General features: G+C 33.2%; 1 protein-coding gene across 1 annotated transcript in view; it reads left to right on the top strand.

Annotated features, from left to right (window-relative positions):
- Window positions 1-13,002, top strand: part of LOC139495072 (uncharacterized) — a 37,604-nt gene that overhangs the window by 10,585 nt on the left and 14,017 nt on the right. The window contains exons 4-9 of the mRNA XM_071283225.1: window positions 1,914-2,003; window positions 5,116-5,191; window positions 5,651-5,908; window positions 6,954-7,391; window positions 8,758-8,897; window positions 10,069-11,262. Coding sequence (XP_071139326.1) covers window positions 1,914-2,003; window positions 5,116-5,191; window positions 5,651-5,908; window positions 6,954-7,391; window positions 8,758-8,897; window positions 10,069-11,262 — 2,196 coding nt within the window. The remainder of the gene's footprint in view (window positions 1-1,913; window positions 2,004-5,115; window positions 5,192-5,650; window positions 5,909-6,953; window positions 7,392-8,757; window positions 8,898-10,068; window positions 11,263-13,002) is intronic.

Here is a 13,002-nt window from a genome sequence, read left to right as displayed (position 1 = left end):
TACACTACTGACACAACTACCATCTCATCATACTCCACAATCACACCTAACACCAATCCTACACTACTGACACAACAACAATCTCATCATTCTCCACCAACACACCTAACACCAATCATACACTACTGACACAACTACCATCTCATCATACTCTACCAACACACCTAACCATAATTATACACTACTGACACAACTACCAACTTATCATACTCCACCAACACACCTAACACCAATCATACACTACTGACACAACAACCATCTCATCATACTCCACCAACATACCTAACACCAATCATACACTACTGACACAACTACCATTTTATCATACTCCACCAACACACCTAACACCAATCCTACACTGCTAACACAACTACCATCTTATCATACTCCACCAACACACCTTACACCAATCATACACTGCTGACACAACTACCATCTTATCATACTCCACCAACACACCTAACACCAATCATAACTACTGACACAACTACCATCACATCATACTCCAACAACACACCTAACACCAATCATACACTGCTGACACAACTACCATCTTATCATACTCCACCAACACACCTAACACCAATTGTTTACTACTGACACAACTACCATCTCATACTCCACCAACACACCTAACACCAATCATACACTACTGACACAACTACCATCTCATCATACTCCACCAACACACCTAACACCAATCATACACTACTGACACAACAACCATCGTATCATACTCTACCAACACACCTAACACCAATCCTAAACTACTGACGCAACAACCATCTCATCATACATCACGAACACACCCTACAACAGTCCTACATTACTGACACAACTACCATCTCATCATACTCTACTAACACACCTAACACCAAATCTACACTACTGACACAACAACCATCTCATCATACTCTACCAACACACCTAACACCAATCCTACACTACTGACACAACTACCATCTCATCATACTCTACCAACACACCTAACACCAATCTTACACTACTGACACAACTACCATCTCATCATACTCGCCAACACACCTAACACCAAACCTACACTACTGACACAACTACCATCTCATCATACTCTACCAACACACTTAACACCAATCCTACACTACTCACACAACTACCATCTCATCATACTCTATCAACACACCTAACATTAATCCTACATTACTAACACAACAACCATCGCATTATACTCTACCAACACACCTAACATCAATCCTACACTACTGACACAACAACCATCTTATCATACTCTACCAACACACATAACACCAATCCTACACTACTCACACAACTACCATCTCATCATACTCTACCAACACACCTAACGCCAATTCTACACTACTGACACAACAACCATCTCATCATACTCTACCAACACGCCCTACATCAGTCATACACTACTGACACAACTACCATCTAATCATACTCCAGCAACACATCTTGCTACCATCTAATCACATTTCACCAACAAATCTTACACCAATCATACACTATTTACAAAACTACCATCTAATCACATTCTACCAATTCACCTCACACCAATCATACACTATTAACTAAACTACAATTTGATAATACTCCAGCAACACATCTTACACTACCATCCAACTACCATCTTATCACATTTCACCAACACACCCTACACCAATCATTCAATAATTTTTTAACAGCAAAATCTCAAACATAATTCATTGATCTCTTTATAATGTTACTTCATATTTGTTGTTGGTTTAGGTTCACTGGTTTGTATTTGAAGTATATATAAATAAGACAACATTCTGCATTGCATAGGTAAAATTAATGCTACAGTAACCTATTATAAAATGTTTTACAGTTTTTGAAATAAAAGATGTATATGTGTATAATTAATGAACGATTATTTGATTGTATTTCAGTGTAAGACTCCTTATGATCTGGTAAAAATAGACAGCTATGATGATGAAGAGGAAAAAAGGAAAAAGGAAGAAGTGATGGACCTCCTTAAGGTAAATAGTCTTGTCTTACTTGAAAAGATATTCACAGATTATAAGTGACAAAACATACTTGGTACAAAGAAATTACAATGAAACGGTTGCCTGTAGTTTTTAATGTCATTGTAGTATTTGTTGTCAGTTAACAATGTAAGTTGACAATTCCAAGCTTGTTGTCTAATATACATGTTGGCATATATGTGAAAGACAAATGTTTGAAATCTGTGTTTTCATCACCTTTTATGTGTCACCAGCTTGGTTACTCCTAGGTATATACATCACATCATCTCCTTTTATGTGTCATCAGCTTGGTTACTCCTAGGTATATACATCACATCATCTCCTTTTATGTGTCATCAGTTTGGTATCTCCTAGGTATATACATCACATCATCTCCTTTTATGTGTCATCAGCTTGGTTACTCCTAGGTATATACATCACACCATCTCCTTTTATGTGTCATCAGCTTGGTATCTCCTAGGTATATACATCACATCATCTCCTTGTATGTGTCATCAGCTTGGTATCTCCTTGGTATATACATCACATCATGTCCTTGTATGTGTCATCAGCTTGGTATCTCCTTGGTATATACATCACATCATCTCCTTTTATGTGTCATCAGCTTGGTATCTCCTAGGTATATACATCACATCTTTTTTGTGTCATCAGCTTGCTATCTCCTAGGTTTATACATCAGATCAGTTTCGCACAATAACTTTAGTATAAGTTAATAGAAATCTATGAAATTTAAACACAAGGTTTATGACCATAAAAGGAAGGTTGGGTTTGATTTTGGGAGTTGTGGTCCCAACAGTTTAGGAATAAGGGCCCAAAGGGTCCAAAATTGGGGTTCTTTGATATGCCGAATCTAAATGTGTATGTAGATTCTTAATTTTTGGTCCTGTTTTCAAATTGGTCTACATTAAGGTCTAAAGGGTCCAACATTAAACTTAATTTGATTTTAACAAAACATGAGTCCTTGGGGTTCTTTGATATTCTGAATCTAAACATGTACTTAGATTTTTGATTATTGGCCCAGTTTTCAAGTTGGTCCAAATCGGGGTCCAAAATTAAACTTTGTTTGATTTCATCAAAAATTAAATAATTGGGGTTCTTTGATATGCCGAATCTAAACATGTACTTAGATTTTTGATTATGGGCCCAGTTTTCAAGTTGGTTCAAATCAGGATCCAAAATTATTATTTTAAGTATTGTGCAATAGCAAGAAATTTTCAATTGCACAGTATTCAGCAATAGCAAGAAATCTTCAATTGCACAGTATTGTGCAATAGCAATAAATTTTCAATTGCACAGTATTGCGCAATAGCAAGAAATCTTCAATTGCACAGTATTGTGCAATAACAAATATTTTCAATTGCACAGTATTACACAATAGCTAAAAATATCTAATTGCACAATACTGTGAAATAGCAAGAAATCTTCAATTGGAGTTATCTTTCTTTGTCCAGAATAGTAGTTGAATCAACTTAAATCATTGCTTTATACAATATACAATGTATATTCACTTTTACTATAGCTACCAATTGATAAATTAAAACAATCTTTACCATTCAGTGATAACAAGCACTTTATTTTACATTTTAAACTTTTATGATGTATATAAATGAGTAGTTATTGTTGCAAACTCCATTAGAAATTTGAATTGAGATCAGTTTTGGAAAAAGGGACAGGGGGATGTGAAAAAAAAAATAGGGGGGGGGGGGGTAAATTAATGCGGAGCACCTCGTTGTGTTTTTTTTAAACTAAAGCAATATGTGAATTATATTTGTTGTATGAAAGAATTGATAGCTGTACATGTCTGCCTGGTGATATTTTTTCCAGTTTTGTGAATGGATTTTGGGGACTTTACTTTGATTATATAAATCAACAATGTCAAGCATCATTTTTTTACTTGTCCACGGGCAACAAAGACGCAAAAAATTGCTTGTCCGGTCAGTTAACTGTACGAGTCAGGCGAGTCTGGCTTAGCATCCGTGTACTGGGGACACATTCTTGTTTGAAATGTTGTAAATAGAGAAAATCTGAAAGGAACAAAAATGTTCAGAATGATGAGCTCTACCAATTGTCCATATACATCAAAACTGTTAAACATATTCTTATAGGAGTTATTGCCCATAAATGACAAATTTTACCATTTTTTTTTTCATTCTTGCCTATTATCAGGAAAACTATGATATTTAGAGAGAAACATTTTTTTTCTGTTATGCCTGATATTTTATGTGTTTGTGAATTGATATATTTTGAAATTTCAAATTAAAAAATGGGGGTGGGGGATTTTGTTTTTTCACTTTTTTTCGGAGGGGTCATATTATATTCTTTAAGATCTATTGATCAAAATTTCAATAAAAAAAAAGTGAGGGGGGCGGGTTCTCATATCTAAGCATTTGAAAACCAATACATGAAAGGAAGATTTGCATTAGTTACAGCTTTCGTTGGTTGGACTGTATACTTCAGACCTCAGACAATTCAATGCAATTACACCAAACCAGTCATATAAAATGTATAGGCCTTAGTCTGTCAAAGAAGGTTATACATGATTTGTGACAATGCAAATACTAAACTTTAGAATATAAAATGAATATCTTTAACCAATGAATTCAAAATACTAATATCTATTCAATTTCACAAATATGTACTGAATAAGCATTATGTAAATCATTAAATAAAGAGACATGAAATTTATAGTTTTAAACAAGGGAAATAACAATAATTATTCTGAAACTGATTATACTAGTAAGGGAGACAACTACATATGCACTTTCATGTTAAGTCAACGTGCATCACTATGCATTATCTTTAAATTATGCGGCGAAGAGGAATGATTTTGTTCAATACAATGACTGTACCTATTATAACAAATAGATGCAAACAACAGAATCAAAGTTGGAAGTATGTAAAGAATTACGGTCCATTCAAGATAATTGTCTGTGTCTAGTTAAAATAAGTTGTGATTGAATAGGGCATTTCAACTTCCTGTAAAATATAGAGTTATTGTCCTTTAAACCTAGTGGCAAGTAGAAAGGTTATTAAAATATATGTATTAAACTATTTGACAACTTTTCACATGGGGCATGATAGTTTATAGCATATTTTTCTTTTGTAGACTGCCATGTCAAAAACATCCCCAGAAGTAACTCCTGACACCCATTTACAGGAACCTGCAGCACCAGTAGTTGAAGGTAATCATCTAATGTTAATTATTCCGATACCAGCTGAAATGATTTATAATTACCTGTTTCTAATATACGGAAACCTTGATATCTGCTTATAATGTTATAATGAAAAAAGATGAAAAAAAACCAACAAATTGATGGGAAAAGTGAAGTAGGCTTTTGATGAAGATCACATTAACTTTAAAATCATCCCATCTAATTTATACTTTCCTCAACGTGCTGAATATATTTTGGATAATCATTCTTACCAGTTACTTTGGCAAGGCATGTGACGTCAAAATCATTCTTACTAGTTGCTGTCACAAGGCATCAATGCAACAGTAGGATACCGCTGTTCGAAATTCAAAAATCGATTGAGACTAATATGAACTGTATGTCTCAGAGCTCATATGTATAAATCAGTAGACGAGTATGACCTCTTACTAATGACTTTTTAGGATACACATTTATTTATTTACATTTCAGACAGCAAAATACCAGAACAAATAAAAAAGATGGATCATGAGTCGATTGCCATTTATCTGAACGCCCTTGAATCGGGTTCAGAAAGAAGACGGGATATAAATTTAATAATTGTTGGAAAAAAATCTGTTGGAAAGACTTCCTTAGTACGAAGATTGTTTGGGGAGGAGTTACAAAGCGTAAAAAGCACAAATGGTATAGAAATTCATCGGCGGAGATGTCGAATAAATCTAAGTAACAGGGAATGGAATAAAGTGTTAGGTAAATATGCCATTTTTTTCTCACTCTCGTTTTACATGTTTTATTTATTGCAAAGTTATCATAGAAAAACTAAAACATAGTAAACATAATTTTAATTTTTTTTTTAAGTTCTGTGTATGCTGTTTTTATGTATTTACATTTTTTTTTATTTTTCAATTCTTAGAAACACATTATTGCTAGATCCTAGTATGAACCATATGTCTCAGACCTAATATGAATATTCAATATTTAATGAATGGAATTAAAGATAGACATGTTGGATGTAATTTAAATTAAAATACAGACTAATGATCTCTACTACATTATCACAAAATATTTTTATTTGCAAAAATGACTTTGCTTATGTAAACTTATCCTCGCATCCGTTTTATTATATGTAAACAATGTTATTTTTGTATATAATTATACTGTTTTGAAGTGTACTCTTTTATACTTGAGACTTGAGACTTGAAGCTGTGTGATTTATACGAATTGTTTTTAATAAATTTTTAGTGCCTGCATTTCATGTTTATATGATCTTCAACGTCTTATTAAAATTTGTTCTCAAAAATACAATCCAATCAGCGCAAAAAAAATAAATAATAATGTCTAATCAGATGGATGTCTGGATTAAGTGTTATATATGGCAATTTAATCCTTTAGCAAATACTTTATTTCTACTGTAATTTCACTATTTCAATTACTGCGATAGTTGTTACTGTAAAGGTTTTATATGAAAATAAAATGTTATTGATATCTATTTTTTTTAAATGCAGATACCCTTATTCGTTTGATGTGTTTGAGCTTTGATTTTGTCATTTGAATACAGACTTTCCGTTTTGAATTTTCCGCATAGTTCGGTATTTTTGTTAATTTACTTTTTTCTTGATAATGACCTGTTGCCTTAACAGATTATTGTTTTGTGTTTAGTTTCTGAGAAAGGGGGTGGACGTGATTTTCTTTATTGTTTTTTTTTATTGTATAACATATGAAATCGGTGAAGTTTAATCCTAACTTCCATAGATTTCTTCTGTACTATGAACACTTTTTACAATTTTTTTTGTAGATACAAGATTAGTGAAAGAAACAAGTATCAACAATAGAATATTGCAGTCAATTGTCAAAGAGTTACATCAAGATAAAGAAAAACCAAAGCATGACATATTGGAGATATCTTCATCAGATCAGATATCAACAGATGATAATAAGGGCACAATCATCAAAAATATTGAACATGACAAAGAACCTCAACCCAAAATGAATTATCAGTTTGCTTATCCGGAGATTATAGAACCGCCGATTTCTAAACTGGCAAAGGATGAGCTGTTAAGTATAATCGGATCTGCTGTAGACTTACAAGACGAAGATGACTATGCAAATTTAACAGTGTGGGATTTTGCTGGTGACATGGAGTATTACAACACTCATCAAACGTTTTTGAATTCAGAAGCAATTTTTCTTGTCGTAGCAAATTTACATGACATAGATGACACAGTATCCTACGGTTTGTAAAATAAATTTGTGCTTCCTTATCAAATTTAAAGATATAATTATATTAAACGTAGATACGAATTATTCTTGATATTCAGTTCATATAAAACAATGAAACTAAACATTTAAGACAGCAAACTTTAATACGTGGCTTTTTTGTTAAATGATTTTTATTATTTGCTCTAAACAACACTACTTTTCGTGTTTCATTTAATATAGCCATTTACTATCTTGACTTGAATCTAGAAATTGACAATGAGGATCGGATGAAAACAAAATATCGTGACAAAAGAGATGACTTCAGCTGCCCAATTTATTTTCTATGTAGCAACATTCTAGCAGTGTCTTCCCATGAAGTATATATCTCCAAATTGATCAATATTCTAGGATTTGTATTTCCTATCATGATGTCCTTATAAGAAGGTTGCTGCTCTCCAAAAAGCTTTCAAGCCAAGTGCCGTTGAAATTATCCCTTCTAAAAATTTACAGACGCTATCAATAGTTGGTTTAACGTCATTGAATATCTGATTTAAAGATGACGACGGATTTGTTCAACTACAATCCTGTCCACTTTTGTCTCGTATGTAACCTACCGAATTATACTTATCACCATGTTTTTAAATACACGAACATCACGACTGGTGCACATGTAGAGTAGAATCTTCCCTGTGTATGGAATCGCCCTTGGTTTTTGGTTGGGTTTTCTGTTGCTCAGTCTTAGGTTTTCTACGTTGTCGATTTTCGCTCAAACTGTTTAGGGTTCGACCTCTCCGCTCGTATCAAGCTGTGCCTCGCAATGTGTTTTATTAATGTATAGCATTTTGCTTTCTGTACATGGAATATTTATGGACTCAATCATTATTTGGCATTATAACCAGATTACCATAGGCATGTTCCATTTGTAGTTACTACAATATCGTTCTATTTACGTCAACTCTGACGTACAAGTGAGACTTATTGCCGAATTTGTACTTACCACAAACAACAAGACGGAGGCTGAATGTGATATAGGATCTGCGTACCCTTTTTGAGCACCTCGATTCAACCCTGATTTATGCAAGATTCATTTTGTTCTCTCGATTGTGTTCTATATAATATTGTGCATACTTATTTGTCTATTCTTTGTTTTTTTTTATCAGCCCGAATCAATCGTTATTGCTTTTTTTTGACTGATGAATGTTGATTCGCCCATGTGTAACATTTGCCTCTTTTTAAACACTGATTTAAATAGTTATATTTTTTACTTGCAATAATATAACAGTCTGCAGGATAAATCATTATATATTTTGTTATTGAATGAAGTAATTATATTCTTAAGACACATTTCAAGTGCAGTCATCCACCGAAATATTTAAATATTAATTTGTCTTTAATCACAGGCACATTCAATTTCTGGATGGATACAATACATTGTTATGGAAGCATAAACAACAAAACTGAAGCTGTATTGCTCGAAGGAGCTCACAGCCTTCTAGATCCACCAGTTATTGCAATTGGTACACACAAGGACAAATTTCAGGTATTTATATCAAAGTAATAATGGCGTAGACATGTTATATAATTAATTAGGTACTGTTTATAAAAACTTGACGACTTAATTTGCCCCTTTGAAAATATTTAGGTAATGTTAACTTGTGTCGTATAAGAACGGTATTCTTGTTAAGTTTAGACTATGGACATTGGAAATACTTCACAAATGTATAAGATACAATTAGATCAAGTTTGCCACGACGTCTTACACGTCTAACGGGTTGTTTATGAATCGCTGATTCAATGTTACGTTAAAGCGCAGTTTAAATAGAAACTATGGAAATTGTTTCAGTCTAGATTGTATAATATCTATTTCATTTTATTGTAGGAATATGTACCTTTGTCATATTGATAACAATGTATATCTTTTTCTGTCCTGATGGTCATGCTTGTCAATGCTGATTGTCGTTTTTGTTTTTAAAGTTGTGCTTGATCTTTCTACTTGATGATTTAACATCTCAAGGACATTTTTTTGGATGAAGTGTGAATGAGATGATGCTAGAAGTACTAACTGTAGATTTTATTACTACAAAAGTGTATGCAAATAAGGAGATGTGGTATGACAATGAGACAACTACCGACCAGATAAAAATGATAAGCACTCATACAATGTAGGTAACCGTACAACAACGACAATAATACACACCGTATAGTCCGCGAAAGGAAAAATTTGAAACAACTGAAAATCTTATGGCCTTATTTATAACGCTACAATTTATTAAATACTAATTGACAGACATGCTTGAATGAATGACAACCACTGAATTACAGGCTACTGACGTCGGACAGACACATAGACACATTAAGAATGTTGTGGGGTTAAGCATGTTTGTGAACATGCAACCCTCTCCATTGGATCAGTACGAAGCACAAACCAATCAGCATAAAAACAAAAGACTCAAGCCGGCTTAAAAACATCCTGATTGGAAACATATGAAACAATTCAATGCGAAAACTAACAGCCTAACTAATATCATAACAATTTACGAAAGCCAGAGTGTTTATACATCCGCTCTAGAAAAAAAGACACAGAAAAGTACAGATATGAGAATAGTAATAGTTACAGCCAAAAACATCTTATAACAAATCATGTATCTAAGACTGTTTAGGTTAAATGATAATGAAATAATACAATATCAATGTTTTTGTTTTTGCGAAAGGACGAAGAACAATGCAGAAAACGTCTCGAATCCTACATTGATAAAATCTTTAAAGATTCCAAGCTTCACCTGAGATCAGTTCACCTGATCTCCAACACAGAGGATGTAGACGATGCTTTTGAAAAATTGAGGAATGATATATTTGCCACAGCAAAGAGTACCGCAAATTGGAATCGAGAATATCCTGTTAAATTTATTCAGATGGAAAAAGCCATCAACTCTGAACTTATGATCGGAAAACAAATAATTTCTTTTGAAAGATTAAAAGAACTAGGTGAGAAAATACCACATCCGATAACTGATAACAAGGAGCTTCATCTCTTTCTCAGGTATCAACATGAAATTGGTAACGTGATATTTTTTGAAGACATTTCGTCATACATCATACTTGATCCCCAATGGTTAGCAAATGCCTTTACATGCATTGTTACAGCCCAGCAGTTTCAACTTGAATTACCACACTTACAATGGGACAACTTCAAAAAAACAGGAAAGATGGATCCTAAGCTATTGGAAGAAATATTCAAGAAACAATCAGCAGACATGAGAATTCATCAAGAGCATATACTGGAAGTAATCGAAAAGTTTGACATTATCATCTATCCATTGCTACTGACAGAAAGTGGAAATGTTCAAAGGGAGCATAGTTTTTTTTACGTTCCATGCATGCTTCAAACATTAAGAATTAAGGATATTGATGTATTGTTTAACGTTCCAAATGCTAGCAAATCTACATGTGTGTGTTTTGTCTTTAGTTTTTTACCGCCATATCTAATCAGCAATCTGATTGTCTCTTGTCTACGAGAATATCCTCTAGCAGTGGTAAAGGGCGAGGTAGGTCTCTTCAAGGATTGTTGTGTATTCAATATTGGCAGAACTGGCTGTGCAAAATTTGTATTAGCAAAGAGTAGTCATATGATTCAGCTGCAAGTATGGCAATGGGATGAAGTAGATACAGAGATTAACCAAGCTGTTTTAAAAATTGTCAAAAGAGAAATCAACAGAATTATCAACACGCGATACAAGTTGAAAACGGTATCTTTCGAGAAAAAATGGAAGTGTGAGACCACCAGTTTCTCCTTTGACACAGGATTCCTTGAATTTGATCAAGTACATGATGGGGAAAAATATTATTGCGAAGAACATGCGACAGATCATAAATATAAAGACTATTGGTCTGGTGAGAAATCAAAGGTAATGTTTCTATTTGTTTTAGATTATTTTCATTTAGTGGGCATATATTTGTGACACGATGAAATCCAATTATTGGTCATTTTTATATTTATTCCTTTGATTTGTACTCGTTGCTAATGTCAGTATCAGTGTGGACTGGTTGTGATAAAGATAAAAGTATTGGGTCCATTCGCAATTGATATGCGCGACTGTACCACATAAGGATCTACTATCAGTTCCATTCACAAAATTGCGCGTGATTTTGTTTTCGTCACAGAAATGCACGTGTTGTTTTGTAAATTAAACGCTTCTCATTTTGTATCAGTAAAGATAGTTAAAGTTTGTAAGATCGACTTTGTCTAATAAGTTATCAAAAGTACCAGGATTATAATTTAGTACGCCAGACGCTTGTTTCGTCTACTTAAGACTCATCAGTAACGCTCATGTCAAAATATTTATAAAGCCAAACAAGTACAAAGTTGAAGAGCATTAAGGATCCAAAATTCCAAAAAGTTGTGCCAAATATGACTAAGGTAATCTATGCCTGGGATAAGAAAATCCTTAGTTTTTTTAAATGTGTCAAATAAAGGCAACAGTAGTATACCGCTGTTCGAAAGTCATAGATCTATTGAGAGAAAACAAATCCGTGTTACAAACTAAAACTGAGGTAAACACTTCAAATATTAGAGGAAAACAACAAGACTTTTGTTTTTCAGGAAATATACGCAAAACCCTTCAAAAAAACTTCAAACATTTGCGTAATCCACACTATAACTTATAATTTAAAGCTCACCTAACTGTATTCCGATCAGAAACAGAGTTTTCATTAATAAACTTGAAAAAGTCTTGTGAGGTTCTTATGTGTCTTCTTTTTCTTTTTGTTCAGAAGGATTTGTTCAATTTGTTCAATTATATTGAGGGTTATAATTAAGTCTCCCAAACAAAGTTTGGAGACTTATTGTTTTTTGGTCAGTTCTTATTAAGTCTTTCCACTTTTCTGTGGAAAGACCTATTGTTTTTCTTCTGATTATTAGGTCTTTCCACTTTTCTGTGGAAAGCCTATTGTATTTGTTCTGATTATTAAGTCTTTCCACTTTTCTGTGGAAAGACTTATTGTTTTTGTTCTGATTATTATTATTATTATTTTTTTTTTTCCGCCAAATTTTGTTCTTGCGATAAATGTTTGTTTCGCAATATGTCGCTTAGATATTTTTCATATTGTATCGTATAGTTTATGCGCTTTTAAATTTCACCCTGCTAAGACAAACCATTTTCTTTGTAAGAGTTATCTCCCTATTCACTGTTTATCATCAGAGTGTATCTCCTTCGTAACAAAAAAAGATAGCGACAAAATTCTTTTTACAAATTGTTCGTTACATCCTCAGTAATTTTTGGCGTATTTGGATCGAAGCGATTCGATGAAATTTTATAGGAGTTATCTACCTTTACGGAATAAATTTGTTCGTATGTTTTTTTAACTCATAAACCGTTAACCGTATAACCCTGGAATGTTTTTATTTGAGTCCCCTGGGTCCTTACTTAGAAAATGAGGTCAAGGTCAAAGGTCAAGGTCAAGTTCTCAATAGTGACTTTTGCTTGTTTTTACATTTTCTCCGACACTTTGAGAGATACATATAAAAGAACAAGTGCAAAATGTCTGCTTTATTGTAATGAAGATATGCTACATTTAGTCTTATACAATTAAATGGCATCTTATAGGAGTTGGTGCCCCTGGAATGTCTTGATATGAGGTTATTTGAT

The sequence above is a fragment of the Mytilus edulis genome, chromosome 11 (assembly GCF_963676685.1).
Source record: "Mytilus edulis chromosome 11, xbMytEdul2.2, whole genome shotgun sequence".
Lineage (NCBI taxonomy): Eukaryota > Metazoa > Mollusca > Bivalvia > Mytilida > Mytilidae > Mytilus > Mytilus edulis.
The sequence above is the reverse complement of the archived record's forward strand: the minus strand, read 5'-3'. Positions and strand labels throughout refer to the sequence as shown.